At 55.0% G+C, this 24141-nt stretch overlaps 1 protein-coding gene across 2 annotated transcripts; it reads left to right on the top strand.

Moving 5' to 3' along the window:
- The first annotated feature begins 1647 nt into the window (after positions 1-1647).
- On the top strand, positions 1648-23943 carry PLCD1 (phospholipase C delta 1). Of its 2 annotated transcripts, none has more exons than XM_025461302.3 (15): positions 1648-1802; positions 9891-10055; positions 13215-13443; positions 19684-19813; positions 19907-20138; positions 20728-20929; positions 21101-21245; positions 21322-21471; positions 21565-21723; positions 21941-22100; positions 22316-22432; positions 22810-22988; positions 23076-23208; positions 23285-23434; positions 23575-23943. In XM_025461302.3, the coding sequence occupies exons 1-15, from the start codon at positions 1769-1771 to the stop codon at positions 23658-23660; spliced, it is 2271 nt and encodes a 756-aa protein (XP_025317087.1). In that variant the 5' UTR covers positions 1648-1768; the 3' UTR covers positions 23661-23943. The 2 variants fall into 2 exon arrangements, with proteins under 2 accessions (XP_025317087.1, XP_025317088.1); XM_025461303.3 differs by lacking the exon at positions 1648-1802 and adding an exon at positions 6335-6485.
- Positions 23944-24141: the final 198 nt, after the last annotated feature.

The following is a 24141-nucleotide window of genomic DNA, read 5'->3' as shown; positions in this document are numbered from 1 at the left end:
CCTGTGTGGGGAGGGTTCAGGGTATGTAAAGGAAGAACCTGGCTGCAGCCCCCACCAGAGGCATCTGGGGCCGGGGGAGAAGCTGCGGTTCCACATAATGCCCTAGTTTGGAGCCTGGGGCTCAGAGCTGGGAGGTGACGTGGATAAATAGGAATGATGCTTGAATTGAAGCCAAGGCAACTGCTGGTGTCAGAATTTCTTCGCATTTCTGCCTGGGAAGAGGAATAGGGCTGGAAGAGTCCTGATGTACTGAGTAGAGGGGTTTGGAGGACCCCAGGAAAGTCAGAGGCTCCCAGAGGGCAGGCCTGAAGGCATATGTCCTAGCCTAGATGAAAAGAGAGAGAGAGAGAGAGAGAGAGAGAGAGAGTGAGTTGAGGGCAGAAAAGAACCCCCTCATCCATCCTTCCCCCATCCCCCTGGCTCAGGCTCTAAAGTCAGGCCTGCCAGTGTGGACTTGCTCATCCCTGACTGGAAAGGAAACCAAGGAGAGTCTGCCAGGCCTGCCAGGCCAGGGAGCACTCCTACTGAAGAACAGACCCACCAGAACAAGTGCCAGATAAAGAGCTAGACCCTGTATGTGGGTCAGAGAGGAGGCTCTCCGAAGTTCCTAAGCCCTGACCCAGTCTCAGTCCTCAGAACAGGAAGACCTGCTCTGTGGCTTGCATCCCTACCTGGGGTATTCAAGACCACCTACACCTGATTGTACTAGAAAGAGGAGGGGTTAAAGCGAGCCAGGCTTCTCCTCCAAGAGAGGTCCAACAGACTTTCAGGTTGGCTTTATTGGCCCAAAAAGCCCGGGTGATTCACTGGTGGGCCCAGCACCCTTCATCCTGGGAGGACTTCTGGGGGCTCTCCCAAGGGACTCTCCCAAAGGGTGGTGGGCAGCAGGATTCCTGCTGGGGGTATATGGGTACCCTATAAAGAGGGTGTCTGGGTTGCTATAGTTGAGGGGGAGCCTCCATGTAGGAGGCTAGGGACCCCTTGTTCAGACAGCCCCTTGGAAAGCCACCCAAAGAAGGGACCCTGGAGATGTAACCCACCCCTAGGTCCTGTCCTTCCACTCTGCTGTACAGATCACCAGAGATTCGCGGTGTGAGAGGCTCAAAGGTGAGTTCCCTGCACCCAGTTGCTGTAAGCTTTCCCTGCCTGCGCCCCAGCCCCCGCCAAAGGCGCTTCTGGGGTCAGAAACTTCCATGGAGAGAGGAGGGGCCCCTCCTCAGGACAAGATCCAGGCGTACCTCTCTGAGGACCTCCTAACCCATGCCCGTGCACCCATTTTGCAGAAGGGAAAGCAGAGATCCGGGGACCCACAGCTGGACGGCCGGACGCCCGGGCCCTGTTTCACAGCAGCTCTGAGGGGCGTCGGAAGTTCCGCGGTCCCTGTCCCAGAAGCAGGCCAGATTCTTCCGAGCATCACCCCAAACCCGGAGCGGCGCCCACAGGTAGGGCGTGGGCCGGACCGCCCGCGGTAATGACAGGGCCCACGGCCTGCGGGCGGCGGCGGAGGAAGCGGGAGGCATCCGGCTATTTCTGGCCGGGACGCGCCCACTGGCCCGGGCGGGGGTTGGCTCGGCCGCGCGGCCCCCCTCGGCCCTCCCAGATCCCCGAGAGGGGCGGGGAGCAGCGCGGGTCGGCGCGCCCGGGGGCGGGGCGGCGGCCCGGGCCCACCTCCGCTCTCCTCCCCGCGGAGTCTCTTCGGGTCCCTCGGCCGCGCTCGGTCGGACCCGTGCGTCCCGAGGCGCCCCCGCCCGCTGCGCGCCCGTCGGGCATGGACCCGCGCCGGGACTTCCTGACCCTGCACGGTGAGCTCCCGGCGGGCGGGCAGACCCTGCGGGGCCCACCCCGCCCAAAGGCTCCCGGCCCTGGCCGGGGACCCCCGCTCCTTCGGCCGCCCTCCGCCCCGCCCCGCCCCGGGCCCGCCTCTCGGCTCCCGGTTGCATCGGGGAAATCTCGGCCCCGGACTCTCGGGGCGGGACCGCCGGGCAAGACCCTGGCGTCTCCGCGCTCGTCCCCCGGGTCTGGCCGGAGGTGGGGTGGGGCGGGGGCGGGGGTGGGGGCGGGTCTGAAGACTTCTCTGAAGGCCACCCCCGACCCCCTGACCCCGCTGCAAGGATTCAACCTTTTTCTGGTCTCGGAGGGCTGGGCGCCGCGGTCCGGCGGGCGCGGAGGGCCGAGGCGGGACGGTGCCGCGTCCGTGAGTCGCAAGATCTCCGCGCCCCGCCCGCGCCGCTGGAGAGGCTCCCCAAAGCCCGGGCTCGCCTGGCCGCGAGAGGCCGCGCGGGCGGGGCGGGGCGGGGCGGGGCGGGAGGAGGTGAGGAGGTGTGCGAGGTTGGCCGAGGTCGGGCCGGGCGGCAGGAACTGCCCCGCGCGGAAATCCCAGTCAGCGATGCCCAGGCTGGAAGCGGCAGCCCGTCCTCCCGTCCGCGCACCCTCCCGGAGGGACTGAGCCAAGTCTCACCTGGAACTGCCTGCAACTCCGCCCTTGGTCTGGCCGAGTTCTGTCCCTCTGACCCACCGGGTAACAGGCTGGGTGGGCTCCGTGCGGTAACGCCCTCCTCCAGGAGAAAGAGCCGCAGGGGCTTCCCACTGCAGGGCCTGGACGTCTGGCAGGTCAGGACGGCCAAGCTGGTCTGGCATCTCTTCGCTCCAGCCTGGGGACTCACTCACTCTGAAGGATGTCCTGCGCTCCTGGTTCCTGAGATCATCTGCGGTGATTTTGCCTTACGCAAATCCCTGCTTAACCATATCTCTGTGTTTTCTAGTATCCCTGGGGCTGGAGACTTCAGTGCCTGCCACCTATCCATCTAAATCATACATGGAGGTATTGGGAAAGAGAAAGGCAGAGCTCTCCAGCTGCCCGCTAGAGACCCCCTGGAATTCAGGGGAACAGGGCATGTTCTTTTCAGACAGCCCCTAGTCTGCCGTGTGTTACCTGGTCTCCATGGCCCAAAGAGATCTTGCTCAGCGCCCAGAGCAGTTATCCTCCCACCAGTAGCTTGGGCTCCTCAAGGCAACCTCGTCCAGCTGGGTCATGGGATCCCTGCCCCTTCCAGTGCTTCCTCTTCTCTCTTCAGACCAGAGGTGTCCTTAGTGCTTTGGCCAGACTGGCAGGAATGGAGCCTGGATGGCTCAGAGGACCACAGTGGAGACCTCTCCTTTCTCTCTCCATCGTTTAATTAGTGCTGTCTCCTCTGCTGAGTGCCACCTCGTCTGTGCCTCTCTCACACTCAGATCTCCTAGAAGCCCTCTGGTCTCCTCTGAACCAGCTCATGTTGGAACGGGCTCCATCCTCAGGAGCCTCATCTGTGCCTTTGTCATCTTCCCTGGAGAGGAAGCTATGTGGAGACACTGTGGCGTGGGTCTGGCCACATTGGCCCATTCTGTTTGAGACCTGCCTCCAAATGCCTCACTCTGTCCAGCCTTTCCTGTGGGGCAAGCAGGAACCCTAAGCTCTTTCCCTGAAGGCCCTGCCACTTCTAGCCCAACACCCAGAATTACCTCCCTTAAGTGCCTTTGATCCTCCTGTAGACCAGATCAGGGAGCTCTAAGGACCTGCTGAGGAGAATTGATGGTAGGAAGGAGTGGTCATTGTGCCCTGTGCTATTCCAGGGTGTCCACACTTCCACTGGAGAGTCTGTACCTCTTGCATATCTGCACCCAACCACGCTATCTGGCTTGGGCAGTCAGCAGACCGCTGCAGAGAGCCCCCCACCCATCTACTGGCCTGGGGGGCTATAGGGCCTCCCTAGTCATGAGATGTCTCTTACATCCTCACCCCAGATGCAGGTAGATGCGGTGTCGCAAATAGGCATAGGTTCTGGAGGCAGACTGAGTTCAAGCCTTGACTTTTTCATCTTAGATAAATTCCTGGTTTTCTTTGTGCTTCAATTTCCTCAGTGAAATAGGAGATAAGGACACTACCGACTTCATAGGCTTGCTGTGAGGACTGAATGAGGTAATACATATGAGGCAATGGGAACAGTGCCTGGTGCTCCATCGGGCCTATATTTCTGCAGGAGGTTCAGCCACAAGTGATCATGCTCTCTGTGTTCTTGGGAGATGAAGGGGCATCATAAGGGAGTCCCTTGCTAGGAAAAATGTGCCCAGAACAGGACTCAAGTACCAAGGGGCTCCTTCTGGTGTCTCAGAAGCCCTCAGACTGATGCTCCAGTCCCCTGGCCTCCTCCCCCTACTCCACTACCTCTGCTGTCTCCATCCTAGCCAGGCCTGTGCTGGGCTCTCCAGGAGGTCCCCAGATGTGCCCAAAAGGACACTGCTTCCCAGGCCCTCCCCTCACTGAACACATCCACCTTCACTAACTTTACTTACACTAAATCCACCCTGCCCCACTGTAAAAACTGGCATTTGTAAAAGTGGAAGGCAGGCTGTAGGGGGGGCCTCATCTTGGACCCAGGAGACCTGAGTTCCAGTCCTCATTTTGCTTCTCTTTAGGTTGTGACCCTGAGCATGCCCCCTTGCCCTTTTTCTGGGCCCTTTTTTCCACCCATGGCATAGCAACACCCAATTTACAGGGGATGTCATGAGGGAAAAGCACAAATGGGCATAGGAGCTCTAGTTTGCAAAAAAGCCAGTGCCCCCAAGAGATCATGGTTCCAGAGCCATCACAGCAAGTTGGGGTGGCCAGCCCCCTACCCATTCAATTATGTTTCAAAACTGTCTGTCTCTGGGGTTCCAGGTTCATACCCCACAGACACACACTGATCCACACTGATCTTAACATTTTGTGCCATAGGGCCACTTTGACAGTCAGAGGAAGCCTGTGGCCCCCTCCTCAACGTCATGTTTTAAATACATAAAGTAAAATACAAGAGAATTCAAAGGAAGCAAATTACATTGAGATGTGATTCTATCCATAGGTCCTTGGCGTGGGGCAGTGTGTGTGTGTAGGAGGGTGTTCTTGGTCCTCTGGATGGGAACCCTTGTGTGGTTCCTCTAAAACAGGTTCATCTTACCGTCTGCCTGCCCACCCCTAAAAGAAGAACAACTTGTTTGTGCCTGTATTTCAGCCTGTCTACACTAACACACGTTCTCATGATTTATTCTGTGTGGCGTGACCTTAGGCAAGTCACTCTGCGCTTCAGTTTATTGTTAGTGTTGCTTTGCTTGGCCGAGCTAATGGCTGGCTTTGCCGGTGACTCACTGCCAGCGCTGGTGACTGGAGCAGCAGTGAGGCAAAAGGAGGTACTGTTCAGAGGCAGAGAGTAAAAGAGAGGGGTGAGTCAGGCCTCTGGGTGGCGTCCTGACCTTGGCACACAGTAGGGGCTGGGTGCATGAAAGAGAAGTTGTAACTTCCATGAAAGGTCCCACTGTTTCCCAGCGCCCTGGCAGCCCAGTTTTGTATAAAGTTGCAGTGGCTCTCATCTATTTGTCAAAGCAAGCCTGCGTTAATGAACTCATTTTTAAGATCAGCCTTTTTTAAAGAGTTCCATTCGTATTTGGAAGCTTCGAGATTACCCCACTCGGGTGGAGACACCGAGAGAAGGAAACGGGTCTGCCTGTGAGGCAACAGCCAGCTGAATGACAATGAATTCGTTGAGTAATCCAGGCAAAATATTTGGCGGCCTTGGTGGTCTGCCCCAGGCCGGGTCCCCCGCGCCGTCTGACCCCGCCCCATCCTGTCCGCTTAGTCCGCCCACCCAGGCCGCCGCTGCCCGCCCCCAGTCTCCCCTCCTCGGCTTCGTCTCGCCTCGCTCACGCTTTGGGGCCTCCGCCCGCCCCTAGCAGGTGTTTCGAATTCGCGACTCGGGCTCCGCCCCCGCTTGGACACCGCCCCTGGCGGGACACCCACCGCCTCCAGGGCCGGGGTTCAGCCCCTGCCTGCCCGAACCCCGCGTTTTCAGTGAGGGACCCTCCCCCGGCTCGCCCCTGGGCCCCGGCCCCGCCCCTGGCCGGTTTCCCGAGTGAGGCTCGGCCTCCACGTGGCCTCCCACTCGCGGCCGCCTGCCCCGGCCGCCCCCACAACCTCTGGGGTTGGGGCCCCGCCCCCTGCCCGCCCTCTGGGCTCGCGCTCGCCGCTCCTCGGCTTCCCGGGCTATAGACTAGTCCCGCTTCGCCTCTTGCGTTCTGGCTCCTCCTCTCACCGCCTGGAGGCCGCCCTGGCCGCGACTCCCGGGGCAAAGGTCCTGCCCCTCCCGGACCGGCCACGTCTCCCAGGCTCTGCCTCCGCCCCTTTCAGCCCAGATTTCCCTCCCGCCCCGCCTCCGGGGCCGAGGCTCCGCCCCTCCTGGCTGGCCCCGCCCCTCCCCGGGGCTCTGACCCCGCCCCTGGCCCGCCTCCAGGGCGGTGGCTCCGCCCCCGCCGCCGGGGCTTTTTGGAGGCTGCGCGGTCCCGGGCCGGGCTCGGTGGCGCGGAGGCACTGGAGGGCGTCATGCAGTGCCTGGGAATCCCGAGCCGCAGCCGCTCCAGAGAGCGTTACCTGCAGGAGGAGAGCCTCAAGGTGGCCGCGCTCAATGGGCAGAGGCTAGGTAAGGCACGCCGGGGGCTCGGAGCTCTGCGGGGAAAGCAGCTGGGGCAAGATGCAGACTGTTCCCGAGCCCCGGGCTCTGCCTCCCATCCTTCGGTCGGACCTGTTTAGTACTTCTGTGAGTGGGAGACCCACCGCGGGGCTGTGTTAGCAGGGGTGGCATGCGGGATGTGTTTAGGGGGGATTGGTTGCTCTCCTGATCTACCTGAGCCACTCCGAAGCCCCCCACCCCCGTATTACCCCTAATGCCGCCTGTTTACAGATTTCTGAGGCACTACTAGATATATGGCCCAGGGTGTTACTGGTATGACTGTGTAGCCCAGTGAAATGATTTTCCGAGACTATGTGATCCGGTGTGATGCTGTGCAAGTGTGAGTGACAGGTGTGACAGTGGGTTGACCTGGTGTGTAACCTAGTGGTGAGCCTGCCCCTCGTGTGGTACGTGGAGCCGCTGTGTGGCAATGATGATATGTAATGCTGTATAACCAAGTGTGTGACATTGTGACACCAGTGTGGTGTCCACACACACCAGTGTGTGATCCAGGGTGATGCTGTGCACTGTGTGTGACTGTGGGAGACAGACGGTGGGTGCCCCAGGTGATTGATGCTGTCCTGTGTTACAGTGTAGCTTATGTGGACTTTCTGATACTGCTCTTTGTGACATTACTCAGTGTGCCTGAGTGGTGACTTGCATAAGGTAATGTTAATGTTTTGTAGCACTAACCCTTAGGCAGGCTTCTGAGTCCTGACTCCACCATGTAACTTCCTAGAACCTCAAGTTTCCTCATCTGTAAAATGGGAATAATGATAGTGCCTTCCTCAGAGGGTTGTTGGGGGAATTAAATACCTGTGCTAAAAACAGTATTTTATTCAAATACTGACCATTAATGTGATGGTGGCTGCTATCATTATCATTGTGATGTCCTGGCACTGTATGTTGAGATGGCAGTGTGCAACTGCGTAGCTGTGTATGGCTGTGGGCTCCAGACCCAACTTGTCTCCATTGTGCATCACCTTCGGTATAGGGGCAGGACTCCCGGCACCCGCCTTGGCCTCCTCTTAGCACCTGCACACCCTCTGCCCTCCTCCACATGGCCACCTCACTGTGTGCGGCTGCCTGAGCAAGTTGGTGAGGCTACAACGTCAGCCCAGGGGCCCCTGAGGTCAGAGGCCCCGCGTCTCTATCCTCCCACAGGAGGAGAAAGTACTAAAGCTGAGTGAGTGGGGCTGAGCGAGGGGTGCCCATGGACTTTCTGGGTGCTAAGGGAGCAAGGATGGTGGGGCAGGCAGCCCAGAGGCCTCAGAAATAAATGGGCCATGCAAATGAGACTCAGAGATGGGGGTGCCTGCCCAGGTTCTCTAATGGCCCAGAAAGCAGTGGCTATTATCAAGGCCCACCTTGGGGCTGAGGTACGTGTTCCGGAAGCCATGTCGGCAACCGGGGGACTTATCTCTGCCTGACCGCAGACAAGGCCACAGCCTGGCTCCAGGACAGGATGAACATGTCATCTCCCCATGGTGTTTTCCAGAACCGGAGGGTGGGGTTCACCTACTTTCTAGCCCCCTCCCCTGCTACCATCTGTGTCATTGGCAGTGGCTTGTTCTAATGAGTGTCCTGCCTGGGGGTAGGGAGCAGGCAGGGGGTAAGGCGATGCCTTGCCTTAGGAAGGACATGGAATGTCCTGGCAGAGGCTGAGGGACTCTCTCCTAGCATCTGGGACTCCCTTCCCCTTCCTGCTGTTCCAAGTGCTAGGGACACAGCCAGCAGTTTAGGGTACCCTGCAGGAGCCCCCTTCTCTTCCACTGAACATCCCTGGCACTGAATGGGGGATGCTCACACTAAGACAGAGGGGTCTCCCAGCAGTGTGGAGAGACCTGGGACAGAGGAGGGAGGAGGCCCATAGACGCCTCTTGCCACGTTGTTCTCACCCAGTGCTAGTGGGGGAACAGAGGCACAGGGAAGGGAGCTGCCTAAAGCCATGGGGTGGGGCGGGGGGGCGGGTTGTTAGCACTGGGCTCTGTCTTTAGTGGAGGCAGGAGATTTGGGAGGTATAGAGAAGATATGGGTGGCTGAGGCCTGGGGAAGCGATCCAGAAGGTTCCATAGGTCTTGTGGCTGTGTGGGTTTGGCTGGTCGAGTAGGGGCAGTGGGGACATGGATGAAGCTGGATGGCTGATCAGGGGCTGTAGACCTGGGCTCAGAAAAGAAAAGCTTAGAGGCCTCGTCACAGGGCCCTCAGACTGGACCCACACGGTCCCTGATGTCAGCGCTCTGCTGGAGCCAAAGGACCACATAGTTTTAGTTTTGGGGACGGAATGAAGTGAGATGGCCACCTGGCTCCAAAGAGAGCTGGCTGCTGGACTGCATCTGGCTCAGCTGATAGATATGAATCTAGATGCATCTATTTCTATATTATACTGATGAATCATTAAGGTGGTGAGTGGTCTCTCCTGGATCCCAGTTGATACAGGGTCTGCTTGGGGATGAGGGCTCCTGGGGGCCAAGCCCAGTGCCCCTTCAGTTCCTCCTGCTTGGTCCTGTTAGGACAGAGGGCATTGTATCTTTGGGAGCCCATGCCATAGAGACCAGCCCAGGTCTCTGAAGACAGCTGGGCAAGAGGGGCCATGCAGCCAGGGTTCTGGTTGTCACTTGGGGCCCTGGGCTGGGTCCTGCCTCAGACACTAAGAGGGCTCAGTGTGCCTTAGGACTGTTATACCCTGAAGGTCCCAGACCCAGGACATTCAGAGACAGGGTGGGCAGGGAGAGCCTGGGGCATCCCAGCAGGCCAAACCCTGGCCACAGTGGGCTCATTGGTCTCTTCTCAAGCAGGTGGAAGTCAGGGTGGGGCAGCAGGGGTGAAGGTGGCAGGGATGGGCCCAAGGGTCCTACAGCAACCATAATGTTGACACCAAGAACTACAACTGCTGTTACCTCCAGACCTTTTCTGTTCTGCTCTGCCTAATATTTTGGTCCCAGCTTCCTTCAGATCACTTTCACCCCTAAGTGTGACCAGGAAGGGCACAAACTTTGTTTCGCAGAACCAGGCCATTTCCTAGGTGTCTGGTTCCTCAGGAATTGGATGTGCTTGAATTAGCTGCTTCCCCTTGTTCCATTCTGCTGTGGATGGCAGGTCACAGTATATAAAGTGTAGCCTTGAGTGGGGGGGCGTCCTAAGGTTTGCCTGGCCTTAACTGGCAATCAGAGATGACTTCCTGGAGGAGGCAGGGCCTCCAGGATCACGTTGGAACATGGGTGAAGGTGGGAGAAGGGGACTGAGAGCTGAGGACAAGGCTGGTGGGAAGTGGGTCCCTTCTCAGAGAGGGTCCAGAGGCAAGAGGAGCTAGCACAGGGCCTGGGGCAGCAGGGACACCAGAGGAAGTGGCATTTCACCAGCCCTGCCCCCTAGGTCTCCAGCACGATGAGGACCTACATGCACTGCTGAAGGGCAGCCAGCTCCTGAAGGTGAAATCCAACTCATGGCGGAGAGAGCGTTTCTACAAGTTGCAGGAAGACTGCAAGACCATCTGGCAGGAGTCCCGTAAGGTCATGCGGACCCCGGAGTCCCAGCTGTGTGAGTGTCCCTGGGGCTGCAGGGTGGGAGCAGAGCGTAGGACCTGTGCTTGCATGGGGAAGCCAATGCTGGTTGGGGCCGGGGCCAGAGAGGTCAGTCCTGGACCAGGACCACAAATAGGGAAACCCAGGCCTGTCCTGGTGGTGCCCAGGTTGGTCACACAACCAGGACCAGATACAGGGAAGCTGAAGCTGGCAGAGTTTGGGCAGGGGGTGGGGGGGGAGTTAGTTAAATCCCCCACAGGGAAATTGAGGCCTAGTCTGGGCCAGGGAGGGTAGTCATTGAGGACCAATCTCGGAGGCTGCTGGACAGTGTTGTCTGAACTCATGGGGTATCCACCCAGACAGATATGGGAAGGAGGGAAGTTGGGTGGATTAGGACTCCAGGTGTAGTGAGACCAAAAGCCAGGCCCAAAGTCCGGAGGCAGATAAGGCCCTTCCTGGTTTCAGTGGCCAGGATATGAGGTGGGGCCGCAGGAGGCAGTTCCTCCCTGGGACTGGGGCCATAGCAAAGAGGGAGGGTGGAGTAGAGAGAGGCCATAGCTGGGCAGTTCCCCTCAGGATGTTGGGGCTGAGGGTTTTCTGAACCCAAGGCTGAGGCCTGCAAATGGAGAACACCTCCAGCAAGGCCTCACAGAGAAAGCTGTACTGACTAGCTGCCTTTTAACCCAGTGCCCTAAAGATTTTGTAAAATGAGATGCCCACGCTACATCTTTACTTGGTGGGAAAGTTTTAGACCAACACTACTCCAAGGAACTTTCTTTGATAATGGAAGCGTTCTATTATCTGCGCTGTCCAGTAGGGGTGCCGCCAGCTACCTGTGGCCATTGATCACTTGAAATGTGACTAGTGTGACTGAGGAACTGGATTCTTAATTTTACTGAATTTTAGCTACTTTATATTTAAATAGCGCATGTAACTAGTGACTGTTGCATTGAATCATGCAGAAAGATCATTGTAGCTGGATTTCACACAACCCCGATCCCCCTTGGCTGTGATGGGTAGGGGCAGGGGCAGCCCACTGGGGAGTGTGATCAGACACAGATGACAGGCTCCGGGTGGGAAGGGGGACAGGAGGAAGGGGAGGTGCCCAGGAAGGGTTTGCTGGGTAGAAACCTGAGAAAGTATCACTGGCTGGCCCTATGGCCTGTAGCAGGGTTAGAGGGAGGCAGGACAGAAGCAGGGTCAGATGAGGATTGCTGGGCTGGGGCTTTGGGGGTGTGGGCCATGGATGTTTTCTGTGCAAGGCAGGATAGGGTTAAAGTGGATAGAGCCCGAAGTCCTCTCACACAGCATGGGAGTGACCCAGACCTTGCCTCTGCCTGTCTGTGGCACCAGCCAGGCTGCTTCATAGGCCTCTGCCCTGATATGGGGCTTCCTGTCAGATGCTGGCTGGGGAGGAGGCAGGGGTAATGGCACAGTAGGAGTGGGCATCTTGCTCTCTGGGCTCTGGGGATTCCTGAGAGCACCCCCACCAGGCAGGACATGTGCATGGTTCCCTGCATGTGCCCAGCACTTGATGGCAGTGGGCATGGGGGCAGAGACAAGAGCAGGGGCCCTGGGCTGGTGCAATGAGCCGCCCTCATACTGGGACAGCTGTGAGCGCCAGGGCAGGAGGGGCATTCCAGGCAGGAGACCGGTGTGAGCAAAGGTGCAGCAGCAAGAATGGGGAAGGGGTGGGAGTGAGGGCTCTGAACCTGACCAGAGGGGCCGCCGGGGTGACAGGTGCGGGGTCAGGTAGCAGGTGGATTCAGGTGAGGAATGTGGCTCTCTTCCATGTCGGAGACCCCGAGACGGCTCTCGGGCTGAGCAAACCCGTTGGCTGCTTCCCTTCCCCAGGTAAGCAGTAAGACTGTTGTCCCCAAATACATTCTACCCTTGGGGAAACTGAGGCCAGGTGAGGTGGGAGTGGAGCAGCACCCCCAGTTCTCTCCGCATCTGTTCCCTGCTTGAAGTTTCCCCTGATCCTGCCACTGCTATGCTCGCCCCGCACTGGCTCCCAGAGGCAGACAAGGGGTTATCAGCAGTGTAGGCATCTGGACTTTCTCTCTGTGCGGGCGGGGGTGCTGGCCCGGGTGCTGCCTGGCTCATGTTTCCTCTTTCCCCTCCGAGCCAGCCCCGGGCAGGGCACAGGAGGCTGGATGAAGCAGTGATGTCCCCCTGCACCCCAGATGGCCCAGGGCCCAAATGGCCCCCTCTCAGAACCTGCCCAGGCAGGGTGCAGGCAGGCTCGGGGAGGACAGGTGAGCTTGCAGCTGGAGCTAGTCTAGGACCCAGGACAGATGGATGTGGGTGACTCAGGACATAGGTGGGGCAGGGGCAGAGCCTAGAGCTTGATGCTGAGCAGCTTAGCATGAGCCCAGCGGGTGAGACTGGCTCCCTGGAGGAAGGGCTCCCTGGGGGCCCGCGAGAGGCAAGGTCTTGCTTGGAAGGCTTGGGTATGATAGGAAGTCTCTCTCCCAGTTCCTAAGGACAGAATGATGTACTCTCCCAGAGCCCTAAGGGATACCTCTTGGGATCCTAGAGGACGAGATTGCCTTCCCGCAGCTTTCTCGCCAAGGGGTTCCCTGAGGTCAGGACACATCCAGACCTACGTAGGGCAAGGCCCTGTCTGTGATGCAACACAGGCACTTCTCCCTGTGCCCCCACATTCTAGGGCCAGGGCTGCTGGAGGGGGGCTCCAGGCTCCTGAATGATTGGGACAGGCGCCTGGAGGCTCGCATGGTGCAAAGTCAGGTGCAGTAAAGGAGGCTATGTGGCCTCCTGTCTGTCACAGGCTCCAAGCTCCAGAACAGTCTCTCCCCATCTCTAAAAGCCCTGCCCTGCCCTAGTCCTCTCGCAGGGGCCCTACTCCCTCCAGGCTAGGAACAGCAGGACTTGGGGTCCCAGGTGCTTCTCTAGAGTCAGTCTGTCCCTCTGTCCCCGTCCCCCTCCCCGTGTTTCCCTGCCCACCACAGCTGTGTCTCACACTCCTCCACTTCAGTCCCTGTCCTCCTTCCTCTCGTGTGTTCCCACTTATCCATCCTCCTGCCACCCTCCTCGTCCCCAGACCCAGGCCTGAGCTCCAGCCTCAGCTCTGTGTCCCCACGCGGTACCTTGGCCACATCAGGGGTAGGGTCTGGCCTCACAGCTCTCTCTGCCACCTGTCCCCTCCTTGCAGTCTCCATTGAGGACATTCAGGAGGTGCGGAAGGGCCACCGCACGGAGGGCCTGGAGAAGTTTGCCCGGGATGTGCCCGAGGACCGCTGCTTCTCCATTGTCTTCAAGGACCAGCGCAATACACTAGACCTCATCGCCCCATCGCCAGCTGAGGCCCAGCATTGGGTGCAGGGTCTGCGTAAGATCATCCACCACTCGGGCTCCATGGACCAGAGGCAGAAGCTGCAGCAGTATCCTTTTGGTGGCAGTGGGTCCTGACCCAGCCCATGGGTGCTGACTCTGGTCATCCCCAGGGCAGCCTGGGTGTGGAAGATACCCAGCTTGGGCCATCATCCCCAAATGGCATAGGCTGCGTGGCTCCAACAACAGAGATGAATTTTCTCACAGTTCTGGAGGCCGGAGGTCTGAGGGCTGGGTGCCAGCATGGTCGGGTTCTGGTGAGAGTGGTCTTCCTGGCTTGTAAGTGGCTGTCTGCTCACTGCGTCCTCACGTGGCAAAGACACAGGGAGAGAGACGAGATCTTTGGTGTCTCCTCTTATGAGGGCACTAATTCTATCACGAGGGCTTTACCTCATGACCTCATTAAGGCCCCCAAGACTCATCCCAAGATGCCATGATATTGGGAGTTGGGGCTTCAACATATTAATTTGGGAGGAACACAGTTCAGTCCTTAGCTGAAGGGAAGCAGAGAAGGTACCTGGGGTCCTGTTTGATCTACTGTGTGCAGCCCCCAATGTTCCCTCTCCTCCCCCCCATAACCAGCACAGAGTTCTGGAATGGCAGCAGCCTGCTTCAATGGGAGACTGTGTCTTGGGCATTTTAATCTTGTTTCTTGGAGTTACTACATTTTTTTCTCTCTGGGAATTTGGAAGGCCATGTGCCATTCTCTGGGGAGTGATTGATTTTCCCTGGGCCTCATGTGCAGGCCAGCCTGCAGGCTTAAAACCAATTCACCTCCAAATCTGGATGCACAACAACATGCTAGCCTATGATTCAAAGTGATCAGGCTTCTGGTTCATAGGATTAGGGTGGAACCGGTTCCAGCTCCTTTATTTTAATGACAGTTTTATTGACATATAATTTACATACCATGTAATTCACCTGCTTAAAGTGTACACATCAGTGCTGGTTAGTAGTAAATTCACAGGCTTATAAGTAAATTTACAACATTTTCATCACCTTAAAAAGAACCCATTAGCAGCCAGGCCACATCTCCCCATGATCCCCCTGCCCTGGACAATCGCTAATCTACTTTTTGGCTCTGTATATTTGCCTTTTTCTGAACATCTCATATAAATGGAATCGTACAGTCCTTTGTGACTGGCTTCATTCACTGAGCATGTTTTTCAGGTGCATCCGTGTTGTAGTATGACTCAGGATTTCCTGGGGTAGTATACATCAGACCTTCATTCCTTCTTATGGCTGAACAATATTCCATGGTGTGGTTATTCCACATTTTATTTATCCAGTCAGCAGTTGATGGACAGTGGAGCTGTCCACTGTTTCACTCTGGAGCTTTTATGAATTAATGCCGCTATGAACATTTGTGCAGAAGTTTTGTGTAGTCTATACCTAGAATTTATAAGTCTTACAGTAACCGTATGTTTAACCTTTTGAAGGACTTCCAGTTTCCCAATGAGGAAATTGACGTTCCCACCAGCAGTGTAGGAGGGTTCCAACTTTTTGCATCTTTGCTAAGGCTTGTTGCTATTCTTACTACTTTATGGTAGTCACCTTTGTGGGTGTGAAATGGTATCTCCTTGTGGTTTCAATTTGCATTTCCTTGATAGCCAATGATGTCAGCTATCTTTACATGTGTTTATCAGTCATTTATAGAAATATCTATCAGATACTTTAAAGAAATATCTGTCAGATCCTTTGCCCATTTTCTGTTCTTTTGGTTTTTTTAATATTTTATTTTTATGTAATTTCTATAGCCAATGTGGGGCTGGACAACCCTAAGATCAGGAGTTGCATGCTTGGGCACCCGGATGCTCAGTCAGTTAGGTGTCCAGTTCTGTTTTGGCTCAAGTCATGATTTCAGGATTGTGAGATCGAGCCCCACGTCTGGCTCCATGCTCAGTGGGTAGTCTGCTGGAGATTTTCTCCCTCTGCCCCGCCCCCTGCTCACACATGCGCACGCACTCTCTCTCTCTCTCTAAAATAAATTAAAAATCTAAAAAAAGAAAAAAGAAAGAAAAAAATTGCATCTTCTACCCACTGAGCCAACCAGGCACCCCTGTTAAGCTCTTTTTTAAATGGATCTGTCTTTTAAACATTTTTATTGGTGGGAAAATCTACGTAAAATTTACCATCTTCAACTGTTTTAGTAGTGTTGAGTACATTCACATTGTCACGCCAGTCAGAACTTTCTTTGTCTTGTAAAGCTGAAATTCTATACCCATTGAACATTCTCATTCTCCCGCCTCTAATCTCCACCCCCACCCCCTACCCACCCCCCCACCCCTGCCCCGCAACCACCCTCTACTTCCTATCTCTATGAATTTGAGTACCCTAGGGACCTCAGACAAGTAGAATCAGATAGCATTTGTCTTTTTTGCACCTGGCTTATTTCACTTAGCATTATGTCCTCAAGGTTCATCCGTATTATAGCCTGTGTCCAGATTTACATCCTTTTTAAAGGCTGAATAATAATATTCCATTGTCTGCATATACCATATACTGTTTTTTCATTCATCCGTTGAAGGGTGCCTGGTTTGCTTCCACCTTTTTGCTGTTTTGTGAATAATGCTGCTGTGAACATGGCTGTACAAATATCTCTTTGAGACCTTGCTTTCAGTTCTTTGGGGTATATACCTAGAAGTAGAGTTGCTGGATCACAGGGTAATTCTACTTTCAATTTTTTGAGGAACTACCATACTGTTTTCCATAGCACCTGTACTAGTGTACACTAACTGACAGTGCACAAGGGTTCCAATTTCTTCAAATCCTCAACACACTTGTTATTTTATGGATTTTTTTGTTTGATTTGGTTTGGATTTTCATTTGCATTTCTCTAATAATTAATGATGCTAAGCATATGTGCTTTCCTGAATTTTCTCTGGAGAAATGTCTATTCACATCTCTGGTGCAATTGGTTTGTGGTTTTTTTTAAAGATTTTATTTATTTATTCATGAGAGACAGAGAGGCAGAGACATAGCAGAGGGAGAAGCAGGCTCCATGCAGGGAGCCTGATGCAGGACTCGATCCCAGGACCCCTGGATCACACCCTGAGCCAAAGGCAGACCCTCAACCACTGAGCCGCCCAGGTACCCCCCCCCGCCCCCCGCTGGTACAATTTTTAATTGGGCTATGTCTTTTGATTATTGAGTTGTAAGAGTTATTTATATATGCAAGGTACAAGTTTCATCATAATTATCCTTGTAAATAATTTCTCCCATTCTGAAGGTTCTTTTCTTTTTCTTGATGGTATCTGAAACAAGAGGGTTTAGTTTTGGTGACACCTAATTTAGCTACTTTTGCTTTTTTTTGCTTGTGATTTTTGCTGTTATATCTAAGAAGGCTTTGCTTAACCCAAAGTCACAAATATTTGCTTTTGTTATTTTTTCTAAACGTTTTATAGTTTTAGCTATTACATGTAGGTCTTTGATTCATTTTGAATTCATTTTTGTGTGTAGTGTGGTTTGGGGGATCCAACTTCATTTTTTTCACATGTAGGTAGTTGTCCTTGCACCATTTGTTGAAAAGACTGTTCTTTCCTCATCAGTTGTCCTTACACCCTCATCAAAAACCAATTGACCGTAGATATGAGGGCTTATTTTCATGACTGTCAGTTTTATTCCATTTATCTGTATGTCTGTCCTTGCACCAGTACCATATTCTGGTTACTGTAACTTTGTAAGTTTTGAAATTGGGAAGTATGAGTTCTCCAAATTTGTTCTTTTTTTAAATAAAAAAATCTGTTTATTTATGAGAAAGAGAGAGAGAGAGAGAGAGGAGGACCAGGAGAGAGGGAGAGAGAGAGAGAAAGAGAGTGAGAGAGAGAGAAAAGGAACAGGAGGGGCAGAGGGAGAGTGAGAGAGGATCTCAAGCAGACTCTATGCTGAGCATGGAGCCTGGTTCAGGATTCAATCTCATGACCTAAGATTGAGCTCTTGGCTGAAACCAAGAGCTGGACGCTTAACTGACTGCTCCACCCAGGTGCCCTTGTTCTTTTTTTGCAAGATTGTTTTGACTATTCTGGGTCCCTTGATGTTCCATGTGAATTTTAGGATCAATTTCTGCAGAGAAGCAAGCATGATTATGATAGGGGTTGTGCCGAATCTGTAGATCAATCTGGAGAGTATTCCCTATTTAACGATATCAAATCTTGTGATTTGTAAATATGGGTATCTTTCCATTTATTTAGATCTTTCTAAATTTCTTTCAACATTGTTTTGTAGTTTTCAGAGTATAAACTATACATTTAAAAAAATTTAAGTGTTTTAACTCATTTTGAGGCTCTTTGCTGGAATTACTTTGTTAATTTCATTTTCTGATTATTCATGACTAGTGTATATCCAGCTGCTTTGAGGGACATACTTTGAGCCCTGTTAGTTTCCTTACTCTGTGCTTTTCAGCATTTCACAGATTTTTAAGTATTTTTTTCAAGTCTACCTCTGACTGATTTTGAGCTTTTTTAAAAGTCTAATTCTGTAAGTGGTGGCTTATCCTTGGACAATCTTGTACCCTCTGGAGGCTTCTGTTGCCCAGCCTTTGAGATCATAAAATCATCCCAGCTTGCTGAATAGTAGTTAGCATGGGAACCTCATATCCAGCTGGACCACTTTGAATTTGATTTTTTTACCTGCAATTCTGCTATAATTATTTTTTCATGTAAATATATACATAAAATGTGGAGTTTTCTTTTAATTTTTAAAAAAGATTTAATTTATTAGAGAGTGTGTGTGTGTGTGTGTGTGCCCACGTGTGTGCATGTGGCGGGTGTGTGTGGGTGTGTGTGTGTGTGTGTGTGGAGGGAGGGGCAGAAGGAGGAGAGAGAATCTCCAGGTAGACTCCCTGCTGAGAACGCGGAGCCCAAGGCAGGTTTCAGTTTCATAAGCCTAAGATCATGACCTGAGCCAAAACCAAGTCAGACGCTTAACCAGCTAAGCCACCTAGGCACCTCAAAATGACGTTTTAAAGGCCCACAAAACAAAACTCCGATATTTGGGTTTTCCCCCAATCTCCTTTTCTGCATTTCAATTTGCCTAATGATGCATTTGCCAAAATAGTGGAGATCATACATTTGTATCCACTTTCTGTGTACCATTATGTCATAATTATTTCCCAGTGTTAGTATAGTTTCCATAAAAAGCTGTAGTGACTGTGTAATATTCCCTGGAGTAGATGCCCTATAAGTTAGTGATCTATTCTTTTTGTGCTGAACATTTATTTTCAGTCTCTCACTACTATAAGTAACATTGCAAAGAACTATGTTCCTAAAACCTTTAGGTATTTAGGAGTATCTCCTTATCAATAGATTCCTAGAAGTGGAATTAGCAAGTACAATGATGTAATAGTTTCAAGCTTTAGCTGTATCTCTGCATCACATTGCCAAGGGTTGGACAATTTCCTTTGTCCAAATGGTGGTTAGGAGTATCCGTGTCACCTCACCCCTACCTGCACTGAGTAGTATGCTTTTATTTATTTATTTGCTTATTTATTTATTTTTAAATTTTATTTAAATTCAGTTTGCCATCATATAGTATAACATCCAGTGCTCATCTCATCATGTGGGTAGTATGCTTTTAAATTGCTGATCTTATAGTTTAAGAAATTGCATCTCATTTGCAAATTATTAATATCTTTGATTACCAAGAACATTTGCAAAAGATCAGTTTGTGTCCTTTTCTCAATTATTAGGGTCATCCTCATGTTATCTGGATGGCTTTATTTCTACTTTACTCAACCCTCAGAATTATTTAAAGTTTATATGGTATCAGTTATGTTGTTTCCTTTGTGACCTCTAAAAACCTGCTGACTTCTAAAATCCTGCTGTCAATTTTTAAAAATTGTTTTTGTTGTCTTTGTTCTTCAATTTCTGTGGAATGTACCGTGGAGTTCCTCTTTCTTGGCTTCTCCAGGTCAAGTCTGAGGGGAGAGGGGCTGGAGGTAAGGGAGAAGTGGGGGCCTAAGTGCCCCAGTGTGACAGCATGATTCAGGCTTTGTTTTTGCCTGTGGTATCCTCACCTTCTGACCTGTGGCTTACAGTTTGCTGTTTCCTGTAAAATAAGTAAGTAGAAAAAAGACCTCTTTAATAGGATGTAACATTTCTCCAAAGAGGCCATCGGGTTGTGTCCCTGGAATGCTGATGTGCAGTACAGTATGCCTGGCCTGCAGGGAGCTTTGTCTATAGGTGATCTCAATCCACCTTGTTCCAGGAGTTGACCCTGGGCTTGAACTGTGGTTCTCGCTGGGACCTTGGGGGTACCAGGGCTCCTGGGTTCTTTCCTTACTTCTTGCCCAGCTGGATTCACTCCTGCTTGCGAAAAGCTGACAAAAACAAGGACAACAAGATGAGCTTCAAGGAGCTGCAGAACTTCCTGAAGGAACTCAACATCCAGGTGGATGACAGCTATGCCCGCAAGATCTTCAGGGTGAGGCAGGGAGTGAGGGCTGGGCCTGGGTGGCTGTGGGCCCTAGAGCCGGGTTGGGACCATGCTCTGAGCCCTGCCCACCTGGCCTTGCAGGAATGTGACCACTCCCAGACGGACTCCCTGGAGGACGATGAGATTGAGGCCTTCTACAAGATGCTGACCCAGCGGGCGGAGATTGACCGCACCTTCGCTGAGGCGGCGGGCTCTGGGGAGACACTGTCCGTGGACCAGTTAGTAAGCTTCCTGCAGCACCAGCAGCGGGAAGAGGCGGCAGGGCCTGCCCTGGCGCTCTCCCTCATTGAGCGCTATGAGCCCAGTGAGACTGGTGAGAGCCTGGCTGCGGTCCCTGGGGTCACACGGGGCTGGGAGACCCCTGGGGAGACTGCAGCCCAAGTGTAGGGAGCTGGAGGGAAGGGGGATGCCTCAGCGGGCCCCAGGGCCTCTGGTCAGCGTTTGCCTGACCCATGAAGGCAAGCAGATGGGAGACAGGGCCCCAGCATCACTACCCTTCTCCTGGTTCTTCGTCCAGGGGGGTTTGTAGGCTCCTCCCTCAGGAAATAGAGAGGAGGCTGGAAAAGCAAACCCTTTTCCTGCTTCCATCCTGGGGCCCTGTCCTGGGGAGGCTTCAGTCTGGAGGCACGGAGGAGGAGGAGGAGGAGGAGGAGGAGGAGGAGGAGGAGGAGGAGATGAGGCCCCACCTTCAGGGGCCTCACAGTGTGGGGGACCGGGGAGGAGACAGGGTCCCAGTCTGATGGCTGACTCAGACATACCCCCTCCGAGGGATATCTCGACCACCAGCTGAGGACGGGGAGGCAGGGACAGCAAGGGGCTCCCCTGCCAGGGCGGCGGCGCCAGGAGGGTCTCCTGGAGGTGGCTGGCCCCAAGGCTCTGACCGGTGCCCGGCTCCTTTGCAGCCAAGGCGCAGCGGCAGATGACCAAGGACGGCTTCCTCATGTACCTGCTGTCCGCCGACGGCAGCGCCTTCAGCCTGGCGCACCGGCGGGTCTACCAGGACATGGGCCAGCCGCTCAGCCACTACCTGATGTCCTCCTCGCACAACACCTACCTGCTGGAAGACCAGCTCACGGGGCCCAGCAGCACCGAGGCCTACATCCGGTGGGGCCCGGGAGGGGGCGGGGCCGAGCTGGGGGCGGGGCCGGGCGGAGCTGGGGGGCGGGGGCCGGGCGGCCTGGGGGAGGGGCGGCCTGGGGGAGGGGCCGGGCGGAGCTGGGGGCGGGGCTGAGCTGGGGGCGGGGCTCAGGGCCTAGCGGGCGCGCCTACCCGCAGGGCGCTGTGCAAGGGCTGCCGCTGCCTGGAGCTCGACTGCTGGGACGGCCCCAACCAGGAGCCCATCATCTACCATGGCTACACTTTCACCTCCAAGATCCTCCTCTGCGACGTGCTCAGGGCCATCCGGGACTACGCCTTCAAGGTGGGCGCGCCCCTGGCGGGTGAGGAGGGCCGTGGTAGGGGCCGCCCCCCCTCCTAACCTGCCCTGGGGCCTCCAGGCGTCCCCGTACCCCGTCATCCTGTCCCTGGAGAACCACTGCAGCCTGGAGCAGCAGCGGGTGATGGCGCGACACCTGCGCACCATCCTGGGCCCCATGCTGTTGGACCGGCCGCTGGACGGGGTCACCACCAGTCTGCCTTCCCCTGAGGTTCGCGGTGGGCATGGGGGCGTCCTGGTGAGAGGGCAGGGGGACTGGCTGGGAGGCCAGCTGGGTCTTGACGAGCTGCTCCTCCGGCCTTAGCAACTGAAGGGGAAGATCTTGCTGAAGGGGAAGAAGCTTGGGGGCCTCCTGCCCCCTGGCGGGGAGGGCGGCCCTGAAGCCACTGTTGTGTCTGATGAGGATGAGGCTGCTGAGATGGAGGACGAGGCCGTGAGGAGCCGAGTGCAGCGCAAGCCCAGGGTTCGAGGGGGAGCTGCGGGGAGGGGGCAGCGCCGGGGCCCTCTGCCATCATGGGCTGTCTGCCTTGCCTCAGTTCTCCGTGGCTGCCACTCAGACCCTCTGCCCCCCTCTCTCTGTCTGTCTCCCTCTCTGTCTCTCTGTGTCTGGGTTTCTGGCTCTCTCATGGCCCACCCGCCCCAACCTCTGAATCTAACCTGGGCCTCCCCGTGGCCCCCAGGAGGACAAGCTCAGGCTAGTGAAGGAGCTCTCGGATATGGTCATTTACTGCAAGAGTGTCCACTTTGGGGGCTTCTCCAGCCCTGGCACCTCAGGGCAGGCCTTCTATGAGATGGTGTCCTTCTCTGAGAACCGCGCCCTCCGACTGCTCCAAGAATCAGGTGAGCCTCGGCCCTGCGTCCTCAGCGCGCTGGCCATCCCTCTGACCGTTTGGACTGGCCAGGGCCAGGCCTGGCTCCACCACTTGGGTCGTGGCACAGAGCTGGCACACTCCCTACCCTTCCAGATGGGGTGGGCATGGGGTTGGGGGTTGGGAGGTGGGGGTGCTTGGGCTCAGCAGGAGGCCTGCACTTCTGACCACCCACACCCTTTTCAGGAAACAGCTTTGTTCGCCACAACGTCAATCACCTGAGCAGGATCTACCCTGCTGGCTGGAGAACGGACTCCTCCAACTACAGCCCTGTGGAGATGTGGAACGGGGGCTGCCAGATAGGTAGGGGCTGGCAGGGGCTGGGAGGAGGCCTGCATGGGAGGGTTTCGGTCCAGAGGGCCAGGGGTCAGGAGGCTCTGGGGACCCAGCTGGAGCTGGACACAGGGGCTCTGGGGGCTCAGGAGCTAACCAGCCACCAGCGAGTCTGAAATCCCATTGTCAGCACCATAGTCCTTTGAATTCTGGCACCAGGAATGGAATGTGAGGTTGGCGTGGGGGCCAGTTAGGGTGGCAGGAGGGCAGTGGGCATCGGAGTGGTGCCGGACCACGTTTCTGCCTCCCCACGTGACTCTGAGGCCTTCACTCTACCCCGGGTAGGCTGGGCTCCAGGGCCCCCCGGGGCCAGCCCGCAGCCCGTGACTGGTCTATCCTGCCTCTAGTGGCCCTGAATTTCCAGACACCTGGCCCGGAGATGGACGTGTACCAGGGCCGCTTCCAGGACAACGGGGCCTGTGGGTATGTGCTGAAGCCTGCCTTCCTGCGAGACCTGAACTCTACCTTTAACTCACGTGCCCTGGCTCAGGGGCCCTGGTGGACCAGGAAGCGGCTTAGCATCAGGGTATGGCCAGCCACAGGAGGGATAGGAGCCTGTGGGCCTCCCTCCCTGCTACCCCTGCTGAACCCCCATCTGTCCCTTGCCCCTCAGGTCATCTCTGGACAGCAGTTGCCAAAAGTCAACAAGAATAAGAATTCAATAGTGGACCCCAAGGTGACGGTGGAGATCCATGGTGTGGGCCGCGACATGGCCAGCCGCCAGACTGCTGTCGTCACCAATAATGGTACTTGGTGGGCCTCGGTGGGGCCTGACCCCTGGAGCTGGTGGCCATGCTGTTGACATGGTACTGGTACTCCTAGGTTTCAACCCGTGGTGGGACACAGAGTTCGAGTTTGAGGTGGCCGTGCCTGAGCTCGCCCTCGTGCGCTTTGTGGTGGAGGATTATGACGCATCCTCTAAGAACGACTTTATTGGCCAGAGCACCATCCCCTTGGGCAGCCTCAAGCAAGGTGTTTGTTGGGGAGAGGGGGTGACAAGTTGGAGGGGGCAGGGCCTGTTATCTCTTGGGCTAGGGCCATTATCCCTTGAAGCATCCTCATTGAGTGACTGGAACTCTCCTTGTGCTCTTTCCTGCCCATCCACCTGCCAGGATACCGCCATGTCCACCTCTTGTCAAAGAACGGAGACCAGCACCCATCTGCCACCCTCTTTGTGAAGGTGTCTCTCCAGGACTAGGTTTGGGGGTTCTGGTTCTGGCGGGGGCTTCCCCAAGCAGGCCTGGCCCTCTGTCCACGTGTAGGGACAGGGCTGGTATAGCCGCTCCTGACCTCTCACTCGGAGCTAGAGGCCCCACGCTGCCTTCAGCTCTACATATTGTCTGTGCTGCTGCCTCTCTAGGGGTCCCAGGAGCTGGCCTAGTCCCTGGAACTCTCCTCAATTCCGTTAGGAAAAACACTGCAGCCCTCTGCCCTCTGGCCTGGCCCTGGGTTGAGGGTTTTTATAAAAAATATAAAACTTAGTCCTGTGATCTCCTTATCTGAATGCCAGAAAATCCCTATAAAGAAGACATGCATGTGTGTGTATGTGTGTGTGTGTGTGTGTGAGTGCGCTGGAGCCCCAGCACCTCTCTCTCCACCTCCCCCACACTCACACTGTGAGTACGAGGGTGGTCTGTCCCCTTGGGCAGGAAGGACCAGCAAGAACAAACCCCTCCGTG

This window comes from Canis lupus, chromosome 23 (assembly GCF_003254725.2).
Source record: "Canis lupus dingo isolate Sandy chromosome 23, ASM325472v2, whole genome shotgun sequence".
NCBI classification, from domain to species: Eukaryota; Metazoa; Chordata; class Mammalia; order Carnivora; family Canidae; genus Canis; species Canis lupus.
This window is presented reverse-complemented; position numbering and strand designations above follow the sequence as displayed.